Genomic DNA, 20,437 nt, shown 5'->3' on the forward strand with positions numbered 1-20,437 from the left:
CAGCAAAGTAATGCTTGAATAAACTATAAACAATGGTGAGGAGTTGGCCCTGCTTAGGAAGTAAAGGGAATAGAGCTTTACTTCTGAAAGCTCATCTACCTCATCTGTAAAGTAAGGGTAAAAGTGCTAACTACTCTAGATAGCAACCTGTGTAAGCCGGGAGGCTCACACATGAAAAGAAAACCATAGTGGTTAGACTTAAAGCTGAACCCAGCTTCAGCACCATCCTAGGACCAGCCTCGAGCAGAATCCAATTGAATGATTTGTGCATAATGCTGCTAGGTTCAGAGGTTAAGAATATACAGTATTTAATTACTATCCCTGACTCTTTAAACTGGTTGTTTATGGTTATATCCGATGTGATGGATTTAAGGTTGTAGGCTAGGGTAACTTCCCTCCAGTCCAATTTAGGACAACATAGTCCTTGGTAAGAAAATAAGGTCCCCTGACAAGTGCGACTAGAGAAATGCAATGAGGAGCATCCAAAGGTGTCTTGTCTAACTTGAAGGAAATGGGAAACAACACAGAACACACTCCAGTTAAATAGATTAAAAGAACGCCTTTATTTCTAAAATGCGGCTTAACTACACCCACGGTGTGCTAAGCCAGTTTTGGAACTGATCCTGCAGCTCGGAGTAAAACCGGACCAATGGAGGAGCAGTCAGGGCTCCCAGTTACAGGCACCAAGGTGTCACTACTCCAGCAACTCAATCTACAGAGATTTTCTTCAGCTGTTTTTTGTGACGTATGGAGAGTCGTTTTGGATTTCTCTGTACGACAGAGAGGTCCGACCTTGAGGAAGACCGGTAGCCCACATCCTCTGCTTTTATAGGCTTAATGATATGGCCTGGCTTGGTGACAACCTTGGGCATAGTCAGCTTTTGGAAGGACCTCTGGGTGTTCCACGTAGATCCTATAGGGGTCTGAATGGTCCTTTCAAATTGCTGATGGTGTGTGAATGGATATGGAAGCATCCGCACCTAGAAAGGAAGGCAGAGTGATGTGGCATGAGCCAGGCCTGTAAACTCTAATGGCACCTGGTCAGGTAGTTTTAGCACATAGGCCATAGTTCTACACAATGGTTGCAGTGAGTGAAGCCTCTGAGAGGCTAAGGTATCCCCATGCCCCCATCCAACCTTAGGAGTGCCAATCTGCTTGATGGCATATGGGAGTAGAGGGGCCTAATTTGGATTAGAACCTCCCTTCCCCCAGGCTTACACAACAATCTAGGGATTGAAAAACCATCCCAACAAGGCCCCTGCAGCTATAGGAACACTACAGGAGCTGCAGGTTGCTGGCCCCTAGTGGGTCTCCCTATACAACATTGTGACTGCAAGACACATCTGAGTATTGGTGTATCTCTGTGACTCTCCTACCCTCTTCATGCTCTTAATCCCTTCCTTTCCTCCCCTTGATTCACAGGATTGATGTTTTACGGAACCCAAAGATTTACTCCTGAATCCTGAACTCTACCAGGCTATTACACTTAGCTTCATGCTCTTCCCAAGTCTCATTTCCTTGCCCAGGATTCTTCTTCACTCCACCAAAGCGCTACCTTCAGACATATAAATAATCTTTAAACACCTCCCCAATGGCCAAAGGGGAGCAAAAAGATGTAAGCAGAAAAACGGGTAAGTTACAATCAGTAGTCTCTAGAGATACTCAATGGAACACTCAAGAGAAACTGAGTACTGCCGGGCAGTCCTGGTGGTGGTGAAGGACACAGATTCTTTAGGTTAAGGGAGGGTCTTAGTGGGGTTGACAGCTACATCTGTGCATGTCACCCAGAGCAAAAGAATAGAAAAAAACACCTGCACAAAATATGCAGTCTTGGGAGGTTTTTCCCCCTTTGGCTCAAAGTGCTTTATTCTATTGCATGCTGGGACCTGAAGTATATATAGCTTATTAAAAAGATGAAGAAAATCAAGGGAGATTCTTGGAAAGTTATTTGTCAATTTACTGTGACTGTATTAAAAAACAAATAGTTAAGATTCCTGGAAGGGAAAGGTGATCTTTATTGAGGTCTCTACTCTGCCCTTCGCCTAGAATCCGGGCCCGGTGAAGCACCCCTTTTCTCTCCCTCTTATCCCATAACTGCTTGTTCATTGCCTATTTTCTGGTTATATATCCTCAATTGGGATTACAATTCAATTTATGCAGCAAAATAAGATCAACAGAGTATTACTGAAATGATATTTTCTCCTCTCTTCTGTACCTATTAAATAGCCCTCCCCCACTTCAGAAGGAAAAATACAACTCATTTCAATATTAAACCGGCTGGGGACAGATCACAGGGCCACAGACTTTCAGAACTGAAGGGAACATAAAGGTCACCGAGTCCAGTCTCATTCCCAAGTCCCTTTTACACATGCTCACAACCCCAGAGCAACCCCTTCTCTCTTCTGACCGGCAGAAAGTTTTTCCTTGAACTCTGCCTTTCCTCTAACTTCTACTTTATGTGACTTCCACACGACAGCCTTCATTATACTGGAAGACCATGATCATGCTCAAATCTGCTCCTCTCCTGGGTAAACATCCCTAGCTCATTATCACATGACACAATTTTAAATCTTTTCATTGTCCTGAACAAGTACTGGTTGATCTTCATTTTTCTTAAGATGCAGCTTAAACCTATAGCCTCTGAACATTACCTGGACTATAAACAAAAGCCTGCAGAATGGCAATTCTTAGTTTGCTGAGACCCATTTGCATCAGCATTATCTGGGGGTCCTAGCTGAAAATGCAGATTTGGGGGCCTCACCATTGCTGCAAAGATTATCCTTTAAGTTTTAACTTTCCCAGCCAGTAATTAAAACAGCAGAGTCAGTTTGGAATTATTCATCTCAGAGCCAGTGAAAACAAAAATAGATCTGATTCTGTGGCCAAGATCACACATCCCTCTTGACCACAGAGCACCAGAACGCTCCTCCCAAGCAGGAGAGCCAGGCAGAAAAGAGGAGGTTGCTAAAGGGCTCTCTATCCCTCACCTGATGAGCCACTGCATGGATGTTCCGCTTCTCATTGAGAATCACATTTGGCAAATTCTTGTCTTTCCTTGGAGGACCCTCAGGGGCTTTAACGAGAAACCTGGAAAGCAGAACGGCAGGACGTCTGACTAAGAGCATTAAGGACTTAGTCAAAAGGGCAGAGAGGACACATGAGGGTCAAGTGGGAGAACCTGGTGCCCTTCTAACAGGCTTTCTTCCCTGTTCTTACCGGCGTCTCTTCTTGGCACTGGGCTTCAGGCCCACACCACCCCACTCGCCCCAGCCAGGCAGAGTCAGGTCCACATCCTTCGGCTTACTCGCCTCCACAGCTTCCCTCTTCTCTTTCAAGAAGTCTCTGATGACATCATCCCCAGCAAAAGCTTCCTTTATCATCTGCCTTTGATCTCTCTCTTCATCTTCCTGGGAAGAAATGAACAACAGCTACAGCTTGCCTCCTGAGCCGAGGTTCGTGGCAAGACCGCTCAACTGCTGGGTCGTGACATTTTAGCGCCCCCTAGGGGGAAGTGCGGAACAATGATGGTCTTGCACTACAAACCCATCGGCAGCCAATCAAGCTCCAATCTTCTCTCTAGGGTAAATATCCCTAGCTCATTATCATATGACACAATTTTAAACTTTCAATAAGGACACTGCAGGGTAGAGGAAGGAATGGCCTGTGTTAGGAGGGGGAGCTCCAAGTGGGCCTGGCCAGAATGTGGGGGTCCTCCAGCTTATATCTCTGAAAAGACAGGCACCAGGGCTCCTCACTTGAGCAGTTTCAGTGACTTAATCGGGGAGTTTCCCCCCCCCCCCGGATCATTCGAGATCCCACCGAGTAGAGCAAAATATTGTCAACAGCTCACTGACTCACCTTTGAGTTGTCCTGCCTGGCATCTGGTCAGAGCTCTGAGTGACTCCCTCTTTCCTCTGAGGGCTTTAGAGTCACCCCAGGGAGGATTCGGTGGCTCAGAATTTAAGGCGAGGGAGTCTCAGCGGCACTCACAAATTTGCATCTACGAAACTGTCACTGGGACAAGCCGGGCCCATACTACTCCAGACCTCTTAACTGCCGCCATGTGCCCCCAGCACAGAACTTCACTGATTCTATTCCTCGCGGAGGAAGGACACTTTCCACACCAGCTCTGATACCCCCCAATGGCCCACGACCCTGGCTCTGCTCACCAACTCCTCTACTGTCGTGGGAACTGCCAAGGACTTCATGGAAGGAGATTTTGTGGTCAGGAGGTTCTGGAGATCAATCATTTGCTCCTTCCTTTTCTTCTCCTTGGGGACACCAAGATGATTACTTGGGTTCCTCTCCAACTGCTGCCCTTCTACCGCAACTCTGGGAAGCTCCTTGTTTTGAAAACATCCTTCTTTGCCCAGCTCCTCCAGTTCGTCCAGAGTTCGTGCTCTCTCCGGCCTCTGCAGCAACAGAGGCTCCTCTTCCTCCCCGGCAGGTTCCTCTCTCTGGACCGCCAGAACTGTCCTCGTTGAACTCAGTTCTTGCTTCCTGGACTGATGGCTCTCCCTGTTGAGTTTCTGAGACAGTGCCCTCAATTCAGACAGCACCTCCTGGCTGCTAAGGTCTGGGGGAAGAAATGAAAGCTGTCGGAAAAGTAGGGTGGGAGCTGCCTTGTCAACAAGCGTCTACTGACCTCTCGCTGGGCGCTGGGCACCATGGGAGACATGCTAACGGGGACAAATGGGTAAGAGAAGATGCCATTCGCTGGATCTCCTGGCAAGTTCACTAATCATTACCTGTCAAGTCGTGGACAATGGAGTTTAGGAGTTAAAAGCTGCATGTTGGGAAGCAGATGTCCGGGTCCTATTCCCAGCTTTGCCAATGACTCACTGTATAACTGGAGCTGTGGCTTATTTCCCCGTAAACTCTGCTTGGGAAGATCACCCCAAATTCCAAATTTGTATTAAAAGAGCTGTTTTAGCCAGTGGCCTCTAAATTCAACTTCATTGTCATTTATTATTTGTAATCGCTAAAAAATTGTGATTTCTAATTTGTAATTTACACTGTAATTTCCTACTTGTAAAAACGGTATCCAGCATTGTTTTATCTTAAAGCAGCATTTCACAATCTGCTGTGGCAGAGTCAAGTAGCTCGCACTTTCCAGCCACGAGCATCATCTGAGCAAATACTGCTAGTCTCTGAGAGCCCCGAGGGAAACACAGCCGTGACATGCTTTTAAACTGTCCCTTGTGTTGACTCAAGTTGCCTCCATTCCCAAGTTCATCCTGCTCTCTAGCTCTGGCTTGAAGCCACTGGAAGAAGCTACTTAGATCTGGCCTGAGGACATGCATGTTTATTTTCAAGGACTAACTTTCCTTGCTCATCTTGTTTGGGGTCCATGCCTTCCCACTATTTTAGGATACTATTTCCCCAAAGGTTTGGGATCATTCTATTTATCATCCAAGGAAGTCCAAATCCACCTTTCATTCCGCAACCAACTGTTCTACACATTTCACTAGATGGGCAGCTTTTGAGGGGTCTTGGGAGGAACCATCTCGGCCTGCGGTGCTGCTTTCTACAATCCTCTCGGAAGCGACTGCTTGCAATTATTAATCCCAGAAGTCTTTAGCTGAAAACCCTAAGTAAAGGTCCTCCAATACATTCTAAATGACAGCTCTAAAAACAAACTTTTTTTTTGCCACTGAAAAAGATTCTTGCTGTCGTGTAAATGCATTCATTATTCCTCTAGGAAATATAATCGGACCCAAGAATCTGTCCAGATTCAGGTGATTTCTGAAGGCAGTTAGTTTCCTAAGCAGGCTTTATAAGGCTTTGTCCCCGGAATGGGAACTCTGACCTGCCTCAAGGGTGCTAAGGCTGCTAATTAATATATAACATGCAAATCGAGTCTGAGCATGGCGTAACAATTCTAATTTACCCTGTACCTTGTGGAGTCATTCATTCCTATCAAGAAAATCACACCCCATTATCAACATATCGACAGACAACTGCAGCGATGATTTGAAGACACTTCATAATGTCTCAAAATACGCCTCTGTGTCTGTGGGTGTGAACAACTTTCAGATTTGCCAGTCCACCACATGTACTTCTCACTGGCTTGTGGGTACCAGTGATGTTAACTCCTGCCCTTCCTTCAAGGATGGTGTACTTCCGTCTTTCTGAAGACTGGACACACACTCTAGAGCCATGCAGATGCCTGCTTATTAAATGCCTTTGAAGGAGAATGGTCATGACAAATCTGTTTTCTCTTCAGGGACCCAGGGCACTCTCTTGAAAGTACCTAGAGCCTAGTCACTCTGTGACACAGGTGGGTGGACCCGGCTTCCCTCTCAGTCTGCCAAGAGCACCAGCACTAGGCACTCCTCCCCTCTGGTCCACCACTGCTCACCTTTTGCTTCTTGACTGCCCACCGGCTTGGCGATCTGGTTGAGCCGAGACTTTTGTCTAAGTGATCGCCTTTCCTTAAATTCTTTCAACAGAATTTCTTCCGCCACCACTGGTCCTTCTTCCTCACTTTCAGGAGCCTCCTGGGCTGCAGGCTCTGCAAGTTCTTCAGGGTCCCCCTGGACCTCAGCCTCTTTTGTGTCACCTGAGTGATTCCTGAACATCCAGGGGTTCGGTGTGTCTGCCTTCACCTGCACCTCATTCACCACGTCAGGGACAAAGGGTTCACCCTCTTCCTCCGCACCTCCCTCCTCTTCCGCACTCTCGGAGGCCGCCTGGATCTTCTGCATCAGCTCTTTGTTCCTGGCCAACTGTTCCTGCATAGCCTGGCGAGCCTGGAGGAAAGGGTCACGGCACGAGCACCTTGTCATTAGTGACCACAGTAACACCTTTCTTGGTCCAGTTCTTAGAGCTGCCTCCTCTCAATCTGACTTAAGTATTTCTTACTGGTACCTACTGTTCAAACTGCACATACACCACTGTGTTAACAGCTATGGAATAAAACGGAAGACAAATTCTTTGTCCTCAAGGAATCAACATGTGAAACAAGGTTTTTAAAAAAAAACACAAAAAAACACACAACTCCTCTCCCCTTTAACTGGACTTGCCTTCAATGCTGCTTCCCTTTCATCTCTCCCTTTCCACCTTGTTCCTGGTCATTTTCCTCTCTGCCTTAAGAGATTTTCTGATGCCTTTTTAGAGTCCTGGTTTTCCAAGCATCCTCATGGCTCTTTCCCAACTCTGCTTCTGCTAGCATCCTTATGGATTTTCCTTTCTTTCCTCCAATTCCATCTCTGATTCTTAAGAGAATGGTATTGTTTTACATATATCAGTAATGTGAACAGAGTGATCCCCCCGGTAATATTAGAGAGTAGCCTCAGAGTCCTCTTGCTGAAGTTGTCTTAAATCAGAATAAAAGTTAAGGCTTTACCTACACAGCTGAACAGCGAGCCTGGATGGTCTCTCACCCTGATGGTCTCTTACCTCCAGGTCATATTTGGCCATAACTGCCTTTGACTTTGCCCATTTCCCACTGTTCTGGTGCTTAAGGCTCATTCGCTCCTGGAAAGAAAGGGCAGAGTGAGATCCTTATTGCTTTCCGGGGAAAGTTGGTTCAAGGGTTGGAGGCCAGAGGCAGCCTCACCATCATTCTGGCCTTTTCGAGTTTTTCCAGTTCTTCCAATGCTGCAGCAGGATTGACCTTCCGCAGCTTCTCGAACTCTTTTAGGGCTTGCTTGGCCTTTCCTTTCTTCAGAAGTTTGTGATACCTATAGGATGAGAGAGGGGTATGGGGGAAGAGATTTAGCTGAACCACTGGCGCCACACACGAGTGCCCCGCCACACAAGGGGTTTCCCTATGTGGGGGAATGGAACGGACATCACAGAGCTAGCTGGCTGCAGGGAGCCAGCTTGAGACATGCGACACCCCGCGGGACTCTCAGTCCCTGCAGCCCCCAAGGGCAGACCTCTGCAGAGCAAAGAGTCCCCTCTGCTTCTAGAACGCAAGGGAAGAGCAGAATAGGATCCAAAGAGGCAAAAAGGCAGGAAGGAAGCCCTACTGGCCTCCACAGCTGTAGAACTCAAGAGCTCATTCGGCAGAACCACTGTGTGATACCCTGGAAGGGAGAGAAAGTAATTGAACAGTCCTCTTTTTAGCAAAACCAAGACGGAAAGCCAAAGCCACAGGAGCAGGTACTACTGAAGGAGGCAAAACTCTCTGAGGTTGGTTTGAAAAAGAAAGAGGCTAGTCACTACTCTTTGGGACCTCTCCTACATGACCCCAGCCGCCATGGGCAAGGTTCTCTCCTAAGGACTCGCGATTCTTCCTCGTCACTTTCTTCCATGGAACCCAAGGCCGGTACACAGGGGCCTCCTTACTTTTTGCTTTTGATTTTCTTCTCTCTTCGAGCCCTGGCCTCATAGTAGGACTGCAGGGCCCGGGCCCTTTGAAGCTCTGCTCGGCGCATCTTCACCTATAATGAATGACATTTACAGTGACCCCTGGGTTTGATGGCAAATGCTAAGAGAAAGAGAGCATGTCTGGGTGGATCAAAGGGCCTAGCACACTTACCTCTTCCAGGCTCATGGCTTTGAGAGAGGCCTTTTCCATGGGAGTCAGTAAAGGGTCTGTCACTGGCTGCTTGTTCTTATGGAGGAGATTAAAAATCTCCTGCTCCAAGGGAGTTCTTGCCTTAAGGAGGTAACAGAACACTCTAAGTCTTAAATCATGCTCCTAGAGTCTCCCTCTTTACAATCCTATGGCCATATACTCTATGACATTATAATTGGAATCACGAACTGGATAGGATTGACTGTTACAGCAAGAGAAGGGGGTTCCAGGCTCGCTGTTCAGCTGTGTAGATAAAGCCTTAACTTTTATTCTGATTTAAGACAACTTCAGCAAGGGGACTCCGAGGCTACTCTAATATTACCGGGGGGGATCACTCTGTGTTCAGATTACCAATGTATGTAAAACAATACCATCCTCTTAAGAATCAAAGCAGGATGCCCTTAAGGTCAATGCTGGCAGGAGAGAGGAACAGCAGTACCAAATTGTCAGTCTTAAGAGTTGCAAAACAAAACGGTCCCTGTATTGTTATGTATATTTGAAGCACAATACTCTTAACATAAAGTTAGGGACCTCAGATCCATATCAGCCTCCTTTTAAGAATACTTCTAGAGAAAAGGGGAGGTTAGGTCTTAAGATGAGCACAAAAAGACACTGCCTTTAACAATAAGACCTTCAGGTAATTAGCCTGCTTCCTGATAGTTCAGATTTAACTCTCATCAGTTTCTAACTTTGGCTCCAACTCCTCAGTCGCCAGTTAACTTTGCATACTAGGTGGTGTCTACGCTGATGAAGTGAACGGACTGTGAACCAGTGACTTTACATGTCAACAAAAGACCCCATTTGCTGCTTGACTGATATTGTGAGGATGGCTAAAATAATCAGGCTGATCGTGTCATGGTCCACTTTGGCAAGGCACAAAGACAGCCTGGGGCAAGAGCCAGTTTCAAACTTCATGCACGTATTTTATGTGGCTTTCTTCAACGGCCATGTACATCACGGTCAGTGTTAAAACTTACAAGTATCTGGACAAATGCATAAACACACATCATCACACGTTACACGGCACTATTGATCTAACCATAAACCTACTGAATAGTAAAGGTGCATGTTCTTCCATTTTTAGTATTTGCAGTAGTAATCAATCACAGGCTACAAAGTGATTTATATTACAATGTTGTAATCTCCCTCCAATTCAATTCAATTTACAAACACTTATTGATTGCAGCTACATTCCAGGCACTTGTGCAGGGTGCTAGGAATACACAATTAAGATAGTTCCTGTCCTCATAGAGCTCATAGCCTTTCAGAGGAAAGAGACATATGCACCACTAACAACATAATGGGTTAAATATTAGACCACAGGAGTAATCACAGAGGAAGGAACAATTAATTCTGATTAGGAGGTGGGGCAGCTCGGGGAATGAAGAGACTTTTTTTTTTTTTTTTGCGGTACACGGGCGTACGCGGGGCTCTTATTGTTGTGGCCTCTCTCGTTGCGGAGCACAGGCTCCGGATGCGCAGGCTCAGCGGCCATGGCTCACGGGCCCAGCCGCTTTGCGGCACGTGGGATCTTCCCGGACTGGGGCACGAACCCGTGTCCCCTGCATCGGCAGGCGGACTCTCAACCACTGCGCCACCAGGGAAGCCCCAGGAAGAGACTTTTTGAATTAGGCTTTGAGGCATAAGCACAATTCTACAAGGAGGTGGAAAGAGCCAAATGGAGAGATGAGTATAAGCAAAAACACAGACCTAGGGAAAGCAAAGGTATGTCAGGGAACAATGCACTGTCCAGTGTAGCTAAGATGCCAGGCACTTCTGTCTCATTCGGTAAGTGGAGAGCCTTTTGAAGGATTTTAAGCAGGGAAGTGATAATCGGTTTTGTGTTTTGGAGACAAAATCCTGGTGATTGTGTAAGGGGTTCTATGGAAGGTATCAAATGAAAATGAGGAGAGGAACCAGGGATGTGAGAGTTATTACAGAGACAGAACTACAGGACTAGACCCCCTGCATGGGCTGGGGGTGCTGGCAGTTGAGGGGAGAAGGACTTATGCCATTGACTGAGTTACAGCATGAAGGTCGTGGTACAGAGCTTCAGGGTCTGGGGAAGGAAAATGCCAGGCTTTCTTTGTTGTTGAGAAGTTTAGGTGCACAGGGGAGAGCCAGGTGAGGCCTGCTGGTCATATGGAATGGGTCTGGAACTCAAAGGAGTTGAGAGTGATCTGTACCATGTTTACAGAGCAAGAATAAAAAGGACTAAGGAGAGTCAGATAAAAAGCAAAACAGACAAGAAAACAACAGCAGGACTACGTCACAGAAGCCAAGGGAGAAGTTTTAACCACATGATGTGTTAATAGCGTCAAATAGGCTGAAGACGCAGAGGACTTGGGATCTGGCTATTGGGAGGCCCCTTGCTAACACCTTCTGAGAGAAGTTTCAGGAAGGCAGTAGGGGAAGAAGGTGAGAGAATGGAGACCAGCTCTTCCCGAAGCATGTTCCTCAGCAGCTGACAAGATTTACTTCATTTTTTAAAAGTTTAAAATTCAACGTGTTCGATTTTTAATAAAATCAGCCTGTCCTACCTGGGTTAGAGTAAGTCATAGGGGTTTCTTTACTATCTTTTCATAGCCTTTAAAAGGCCAGCGTAGGGGCTTCCCTGGTGGCGCAGTGGTTATGAATCTACCAGCCAGTGCAGGGGACATGGGTTCGAGCCCTGGCCCAGGAAGATCCCACATGCCGCGGAACAACTAAGCCCGTGTGCCACAACTACTGAGCATGTGCTCTAGAGTCCGTGAGCCACAACTACTGAGCCTGCATGACACAACTACTGAAGCCTGCGCGCCTAGAGCCCGTGCTCCACAACGAGAGGCCACCACAATGAGAAGCCCGTGCACTGCAACGAAGAGTAGCCCCTGCTTGCCACAACTAGAGAAAGCTTGTGCGCAGCAACGAAGACACACAACAGCCAAAAATAAAAATAAATAAATAAATTTATTTAAAAAAAAAAAGTCTAGCATACACCGTGGACCGCCAATCTCCAGTAGGGGCATGTGGCATTTTCTAGCAACGGAACCCTACCAAACGCCCCACCCAGTCCCACTCCCAGGGCATACTGAGAAAAGAAGGTTTTGAGGAGAACACTTTGGGAAATGCTAGTGTCGGCTGCCAGTGGAGGGAAGGAGGGAGTGGTGGGAAGTTACCTCACATCATTTCTAGCACTTTACAGTTTACAAATGCTTTCTCACACATTATCCCCTTTAATTCTTCTCAGCTAGAGTCAAACGGAATTTTAGGAAACTGGACCAAAACTACAAGTGCAGACATTTTGGATTCTTAATCTCCAGAAATACTAGTATATTGCTAGTCCTTGGGCTTTGCCCTCTAAGGCACTGCCAGCCACAAAGGACCCCCTGACTTCTCTGTGCCATGTTGGTGTAATTTCTCAAAGATGAACCTTAGGGCTTCCCTGGTGGCACAGTGGTTGAGAGCCCGCCTGCTGATGCAGGGGACACGGGTTCGTGCCCCGGTCTGGGAAGACCCCACGTGCCACGGAGCGGCTGGGCCCGTGAGCCATGGCCACTGAGCCATGGCCGCTAAGCCTGCGCGTCCGGAGCCTGTGCTCCGCAACGGGAGAGGCCACAACAGTGAGAGGCCCACGTATCGCGCAAAAAAGAAAAAAAAAAGATGAACCTTAGAATGAATGGTACAGCAGGTTTGTGTACAGCATCTGGGCCCCACTCTGTCTCGCACAGGGAGTTTCTGGAGATCAGAGGCTACGCCGTTCTCAGTGCAACCCGCCCCCCCGCATCTCATCTTTAATGACCAACTCGGCATTGACCTGCCATCTCTAAGGTCATACCAGCATTTGGAAAAAGCAAGGTGCAGAACAGTGTGTAGTAGTACTACTACTTTTTTGATTAAAAAAATGAGGTAAACATAAATATATCCATAAAACTCTTAAGTTAACAGCAACAAAAAACGTATAAAAAAGTGGTGATCTCTGGGTGAGTATGAAGGTAAAAATGAACAGATGGGAGGACAAGGGTGGGGTCAGACTTTTCTCTATGTATTTTCTATACTTATTTTTGAATCCTGCAAATTGTATTACCTCAATTTTTTCCCCCTAAAGTCTCCCTTCCATCCTGCAGCCACACTTTAAACCTGGTCTCTTTTTCATGTGGAAAAGGAAGCATCCTAGAAAGAGAATGGTGGTGACTTCAACAACAGTATCCGAAACAGAGCTTATCCCCGTAATGAGCAATGACTTGCTCAATTTCTAGCTATGGCGGCAAGCCATGTTTACTTTGATGATCTTTAATTACCTCAACTTCCTGACACATAGGACACCATTTTTGGATTTATAGAAAGCAGAGAAGCCATCTATCCATGGTTTGGGCACTGATGTTTTGGACTATTTTTCTACTAAAGACAGAGCACCACATTATAGACTGCATAACCAATGGTGTATTGGAAAAGAAAGGCTAGCTGTTCTGAAGTTGTTCAGACTAAAAATTGAAACTTTAGGGACCAACACAGGATTACTAACTTTTAATTTTGCCAATGGCATAACTACCGTTCCACCCCCAACCCCATCATTTACTACCACCATCGTTTTGTAAAGGAAAAGCTATTTCAACACCATTAACGTGGAAAGAATAACCTCATAATAAAAAAGAGCTGGCAACCTTACACCAGCATACTCACAATTGTCCTTTTACTTCAGACGGATGAAACATCTGCCAGAGATCGTTGTTTGGGAAACCCAGCGCTAAAATACCTTTTTTATTTTCTGCAGCTCAGTCATAATGAGTTACTTGCTAAACTTCTAGTCATTAACAGCAATCTGCTATATTTTAATATGGTATTCCTTTTCAAGCAAACTTTGGTTCTGCTGCTCATATATCCCTCCTAAGGCATCATTAATGCTGCCAGGTTCCTGATCGTCCCAAGGTCAGAATGTTGGCTTTAAAAGCTTTTTTAAAAGAATCCAGTGTGTGAAAAAGAAAACATCATTATGTTCCTTCTCTATTGGCAATCAGATGTGGTCACACAAACACATGCAAATAACCATGCAGTGGACAATCCAAGCTGAGGAAGCTGAGGAAGGGCGATGACAGAGCTATGGCAACTGGCTACGAATCTTGCTCCCCCGCCCCCTCCCATTTTGACCGCTCAACTAAAATGACTGCAGCTGCCATTTCGGCTTAAGGTGTCCAACAAGACCAACTGCAGGCTCTGCAATGTCCACGCGGTGCAATCTCACTTTCCAAGGTGTGCTATCCTCGTGTTGCACTTACCTTCCAGCCACTGACCACATGTTCGATGGGAGCAAAGATGGACTGCTGCTTGCTCAGGGGAAAAACCAGCTGCTCTGCTTGCCGGTTCTTCTGCACGACGGGATCCCATTTGGAGAGGACTTGTGAGGTTTTATTGAATGCCACTTCTCTGTGGATCTTAAACAGGCAAAGCACACAGAAAGAAAGAGCCATGAAATTAAGCATCAAACTCAAAGGACCAGCAGGAAACTAAGAGGCCATGTTTCTTAGTTTAAGAAAGAAATCAGGATGCTACAGATTAGCTCTTGCTTACTTCTCAGGACTATGCTTCCCCTGAGATCAGTTTTAATCTTTTCCAGGGTGAGGCAACCACAACTTTCCTTCCTCCCATTTTTCAGGCCATCCCCCTTCTCTTCTTACGCTATTTTTCCTTGTCAGTTCAATTTCTCCCCCTTAATGGACCACATTTTCTTTGACTCACCCGCTCAATCTCTTCTCTGTGAAGGGGTAACTCCACAGTCTTCTTCGATTTGACTCTATTCAGCTGCTTTTTCACAGCAGCCAATGAGGATGAAGTTTTAACAGGCTCAAGCAGATCTGAAAGGACCAGCTTTTCTCCTGATCCTGCAGAAAGGACAAACTTTCTGGTCAGACTGAGAAGTGAGGCAAAACCTCAACATCACATAGGGAGAGACCTCAGTAGAAAATGCTGGCAGACAGGCAGGTGTGCAGGGAAGCAGGAATAGTCCTCTTACTTCAGTCACTAGCCAGAGTGACGCCACTGCCTTCCTACATTCCCAAACGTGTTGGAAGGTGGAAGACAGAAAACTATTTAAAACAGTTATTTGCTTTTCTCCTGGTCTTTCTGCTTCCAGTCTTGCCCCACTTCAATTCATTCTTCACACAGCAGCCAGAGTGTTTTGAAAATGTAAATCGTAGCACGTCATGATCCTGCTGAAAATCCTCCAATGGCTCCCCATTATACTTTGGTCCCTGTCTGTCTCTCCAACCTCACGTCATCCACAGATGGAGAATGCTCCAGCCGCACTGGCCTTCTTCCTCTTCTTCAAACATGCTGAACGTGTATCTTCCTTAGCGCATTTGCGCTAGCTGCCCCCTCGCCTGGAATACTGCTTCCTATCTTTGCATGGTGACTTTTCTTGTTATTCAGATCTCAGCTTAAATTTTGCCTCTTCAGAGGCTTTTCATGCCCAGCCAACCGAAAGCAGCCACTTACGTCACTTGACTGCATCATCCTGTTGTAATTCGCTTACTGTCTCCCTGCACTAGAATGTAAGCTCCACGAAGTTGCGACTTATTCCTAACTGTAGTCCCGGAAACTGATATATGGTAGAGGCACGGTAAGTATTTGCTAAATGGATAAGCTTGGAAGAATATATTGTTACCAGTTCTGGGAGGTTATGTTAATGGTTACTAGAAGCACATAACTCATTCAAGCTGCGTAAGCTGTGAATATGGTGGAAAAGATTTGGCATCTAGACTTGTTATCAAGATAAAATCAAGTTAAAACACTGCCACTTACTAGATCATATATTCTCAATCGGGGTGATATCATTCCCCCACCCAGGGGTAAAAACTGGTTCTTCGGTGGGCAGGGGTAAAAAAAAAAAAAAAAACACTTAGATACAGCCATCCCTTGGCATCCATGTACAGGGGACTGGTTCCAGGACCCACCAAGAATACAGAAATCCAAGGATGCTCAAGTCCTTTGTATAAAATGGCACAGCATTGATATTTGCACATAACCCATACACACCTTCCCATATATTTTAAATCATCTCTAGATTACTTATAATACCTAATACAAAGTAAATTCGATATAAATAGTTGCTGGTATGCGGGATAAACTCAAGTTTTGCTTTTTGGAATATTTTGAAATTTAAAATTTCAATCTACATTGGTTGAACCCACAGATGTAGAACCCACAGTTACAGAGGGCTGACTGTATTAGTTTTGTGTCCCTCCAAAGCTCAGCCTTACCTAAGAAAATCTTATTCCTGGTGGCAGAGTAGGCGAGGAGGGAGAGAGGAAGTGAGGAAAAGAAATGCCTAAAAAGGCTCCTCAGGGGAGCAATAAAGAAAAAAGTTTGAGAAACACTGTACTGGGTGAAGGTCCTTGAGTAGGTAACTTGACTTCTCTGAGCTCCAGCAGTAGAGGAGAGATTATCTGCCTGTCTGAACTCAATGCACTGTGAGAACTCAAATAAAAATGAAATCAGGGACATGACTAAGCTCGTGAGAGGCAGCTGTCTTCATTCACGTCCCTCTATCCTAGAAGTAGCTCATCAAGCTCAGTGGGAGACCCTGACTGTGGCCTTTTGGCTTTCTTCTAGAAATGGAAGAAATTCAAGAGCATCTGACTACCCTTCTTCACCCCCTCGCACGGTAGTGTTAATGGTATGATTCATTAACCACATCAAAAACAGCTGGGGGCTTCCCTGGTGGCGCAGTGGTTGAGAGTCCACCTGCCGATGCAGGGGACACGGGTTCGCATCCCGGTCTGGGAGGGTCCCACATGCCGCGGAGCGGCTGGGCCCGTGAGCCACCGCCGCTGAGCCTGTGTGTCCGGAGCCTATGCTCCGCAACGGGAGAGGCCACAACAGTGAGAGGCCCGCGTACCGCAAAAAAAAAAAAAAAAAAAAAAAAAAAACGCTGGGAAGTGACCATCATGCTTTTGGAACTCCACAAGTTCCATGCAGATAGTTTCCTCTGGTTAACTCACCTTCAGAACTGACACTGAACTCTGACACCTTCAGACTAGCCTCAGATCTCTCAGCCAATTTCCACCTGAAATTAAGCAAAACAGAATATAGAAAGAATGGATACATTTTGCTGGGGAACAAACACTTCTCTCTTCAAACAATGCTTCGGTTTCATTTCTATTCTAGAATCAGGTTTTGTCACAAAGCAACCAGGAAATCTGTTCCTAAGCAGGACATGGTAGTCTAACCATCTCTTAATGTAGGCTCAGCCCCTCAAAAACACAAGGCAATGCAAGGTAGGCATAATGAGAAAGGTATTGGACTTGAATTCAAACATATCTGGATTTGAATACTAGATCTGTCACTTACGAGCTGAGTGACTTTGGGACATGTCAATCTTATTTTCTAGTTGAAGAAACTGACATGCAGAGAGGATAAGAAACTTGCCTACAGTCTCCAAAGTACATGCTCTGACAATTGTATCTTCATTGTCTTAGGCACTCAATAAATGTTAGCTGCAGCTAAGTCTCATGGAATCAGCTAGTTATAACCTGTCCAAATCGAAGGGAATGTTACCTATTCTTTCCATCAAGTGAACTGATTGCTTCCAGAAGCTTTTGATGCTTTCTTTCTCCATCACTGTCCCCCTGGAAACAGAAAAGGAAAAACCATCAGAATGATGAGGGGAGGGAAAAGACAGTATGGCAATTGAGGCCCATGTAAAATCTCTCATTCTTTTGGTCAGTGGAGAACTGGTGAATCAGATGAGGTCTGGCATGCAGGCATTCCAGCTCAAATGGAAAGAAATGCTTCAATAAGCCAAACTCCCTCATTGTAAGGAACATAGAGCCTTAGTAACCAGGAGCTAACGCCATGCCTCTGTCTTGTTTTGAGAAGAAAAGTGCCATGAGAATAATGTTTCTGTATAGAATATACAGTGTGATCTGACACAGAAACTGACATAATAAAACCAATTTAAGTAGTTTTGTCAAGAGAATAAAGAGCTGGAATTCCTATAGCAGCTGTTGGAGACCCAGCTTAATTATGCATATGTATATTTCAGTCGGATAATCAAATAACCCTCTATGGAAATCCAAACTTGGGAAATAGGGAAATCATATAATACCATGTGTTTTGGTCTTATATACTCAACTTAAGCAACCTGAGGACAGTGTATCTTATATACGATCTTGGAATTCCCATAGCACTTAATACAATATCATATACATGAAACACTAAATATAGGTATCCTCTGCTTTTTGAAAGTTTGCTTTGCTTTACGCCGCTTCACTTTCACAAAAGACCTACATTAGTACCTGCTTTTGCTAACTGAACAAAATCTGAAGAGGATTTTTGCTTTTACAAGAACAAACAAAAAGCCTTAAAATGAAAATAGCGTCTAGCATTCGTTTTGCAGTGAGTTGTTATAGAGGCAGCACATACTCAGAGCGGCACCACCAAGCCCCTTCCCTGGAAACTACACTTAGCACCTCAGCATCAAGCTGCCATAGCTTTGAGCTGTCTATGAGCATCTATGCTTTATCTTGATTTATTTTGTGTTTCCATTAGCAAGATGTGTCCTAAGGTAATAGCTTCTTTGCTTTATGCCATTTTAGCTCATGAAAAGTTTCGTAGGAACACTCTAATTTGGGTAGTGGTGGAAACCTGTAACTAATTTATTTGTGAGACCTGAGCAAGTATAAACAATGTTGTCACCCCTTTTCTTTCCAGGAAATGTGGCATCTACCCTAATTTTGAGGCAGAAGGGAAATTGGAGAAGGCGGTTTAGTGGGTGTCACCCACCTCATCTTCACTGGTGCTCAAGGGGTACTCTCTTGGCAAATCCTCTAGTTCTTCCTGTTGGTTTAAAGCCAGAAGGCTGCTAAAGGAGATAAAAGAGAAATATTATCACTTGAAACAATTTTTCTTATGTTGAAATGATCTCTAAAAGATAACTGCAGTTCTTAGTACAGAACAGTCCTATCCCCTGGAAGAGGTGCAAACCAAGCAGTGTGAGCATCTTTGGAAATTTGTCAAGACATAAAATTTAGACTGCATAAGGCAGGCATCACCTGCAAGAGGTGAGCACTGGTTAGTAATACCCATACAGAACTGCATGAAAATGAAAAAGATCTAACACTCTTCAGTGACTGATTGGCACTCCATTTCCCACTGACCTCTGGTAGGCTGTAAAAATGTCAGACCCTAGGTAAGGTGGCAGAAGACGCTGTTGCTAGCCCTTGAGGCAAGGCAATATCACAATCAACATTTCTAAATCCTCCACGTGGAAGATGCCTGTAAAGGTGCAAGCTTACTTAAAAGTGACATCTTGATCATTTGTTCTCAGGAATAGGGAAACGGGGAATTGGAAGAAAGCAGCTGGAGCTTGCTTGGCAAAGTAGGTGCTTAACTTAGGAGACTGGTACCCAGTAACAAATTATAGAGTCTACCATTATCTAATGGTATATGTCAAACTCTGCTAGGTACCCATTACTAAACAGATTATATTTAGTTCCCCCGGCGGGAGGCATGAAACGCCACAGAAAATGTTGTGGATGACTCCAATGAGCAAAGGTTTCCAAGATAAGAGGACTTTATAACGCAGTCACTGTCTGCGCGGAGGGTTGAAATGCTCCCCAGCAGCTGCAGAAAAAGGAGTCACGTGATAAGGAAAGTGCAACACGTTAACTTAGCTGGAGAGGGACAGGAGGCATCAGGACCAACAGGGATGAGACTAAAAAGCCGGGGAGTGGAGGGAGCGAATTAAATTAAATTAAAAGGGCTTTAAAGGATGGATCATGGAAATAGTAACGAATGGCGAAGTCTTGGGAGGGGAACAACCGACGCCAGCTAAAAGGCGGACTCCATTTCTCAAAAGCCCGGGAACCCGACCCACAACGAAACCCAGACCACTCTTCCCCTCCGTTACCCCTCACCTCTCCGCAGCCCGACTCGAGCTCATCTCACCAGCCTGGATCTCACATGGGCCAGGAGCGGAAGCCGAAAGGAAAGCAGTTTCCGTGCCGGCCGCAAAGCAATTTCTGCTTCCGCCAATCACGCGCGACAAGGTGCGTCACTTCCGGCCCGCCCCGAGGCGTGCGAGAAACAGGAGCCGCTTCGGGAGCGTTCCGCTGGGAAGCGGGAGACTGGAGATAAAAGCTTGTCAGCGGACTACGCTTTGCTTACCCCACCCACCCCTCAGCTCTCTGGCGCGCCAGCGTCCGTCCTCCCGGCCCCCCGGGTTCCCTCGCGGCGCAGGTGGGTGAGCTTAGCGGGAGGGTGCTGCGCTATTGGGAACCGGGCAGAGCGTCCTGCGAGCTTGCTGCCAGCCAGCTCAAGGCTTTATTGACCGCCCGGGAAGTGGCCAGCATCGTGCTAGGTCCTTGCGATCCGCCCATGGAGAAAATCCCCTTTCACCCCGCGCCCCTTTGTAATTGCAGCTCTGGGTTCCTACTTCCCTACGTAACAGAGTTTCATCCAAGAATGGGCTGTGTCAGTGGCTGCAACTTCCTCATCTCCCATCAACTTTTAAGAATTTTTTTACACAAATGCCCTTTAACTGTTGAGGTAAGAAAATGATTTGCCAGCCTCCATTTAAACATTTGGTGGTAATAGCAAAACTATTTCATAGCAATATTTGAAAAATTACTAGTTGCAAAGCAAATTACTGGACAATCTAAAAGTCATAGCATTGATTTTTCAAATTCTGCAACAATAAGCCATGTTTTATTTTCCTGCTTAAAAAGATGAATTTTCCTTTAATTAAAAAAAATGTAGAAAAGTAATACACGAAAACATTCTTGGCATTTATTCTTCGAAGCCACTCCCATTTTGCTTTCACCCCACCATTCCACTGAAACTACTCTGGACAAGATCATCAGTGACACCCAAGGTTGCTAAATAAAACGGACACTTCTGTCTTTTTCTTCTCAGAACTCTGTGGTATTCGATACT

The 20,437-nt window shown here is 45.7% G+C and overlaps 1 protein-coding gene across 1 annotated transcript; it reads right to left on the minus strand.

Moving 5' to 3' along the window:
• Positions 1 to 544: 544 nt before the first annotated feature.
• Positions 545 to 19,526, minus strand: UTP14A (UTP14A small subunit processome component). Its single transcript, XM_022561520.2, has 15 exons — positions 19,420 to 19,526; positions 18,287 to 18,365; positions 17,060 to 17,130; positions 16,504 to 16,568; positions 14,243 to 14,385; positions 13,783 to 13,938; positions 8,489 to 8,608; positions 8,296 to 8,390; positions 7,562 to 7,685; positions 7,402 to 7,479; positions 6,362 to 6,752; positions 4,170 to 4,576; positions 3,217 to 3,407; positions 2,988 to 3,087; positions 545 to 980 (listed from the first exon to the last, which is right to left on the minus strand). Exons 1-15 carry the CDS (start codon positions 19,443 to 19,445, stop codon positions 708 to 710), a joined length of 2,319 nt encoding a protein of 772 aa, XP_022417228.1. The 5' UTR covers positions 19,446 to 19,526; the 3' UTR covers positions 545 to 707.
• Between the last annotated feature and the right edge of the window lie 911 nt (positions 19,527 to 20,437).

The sequence above is a fragment of the Delphinapterus leucas genome, chromosome X, assembly GCF_059928025.1.
Source record: "Delphinapterus leucas isolate spDelLeu-1000000601 "Yukka" chromosome X, BTC_Dleu_Yukka2, whole genome shotgun sequence".
NCBI lineage: Eukaryota > Metazoa > Chordata > Mammalia > Artiodactyla > Monodontidae > Delphinapterus > Delphinapterus leucas.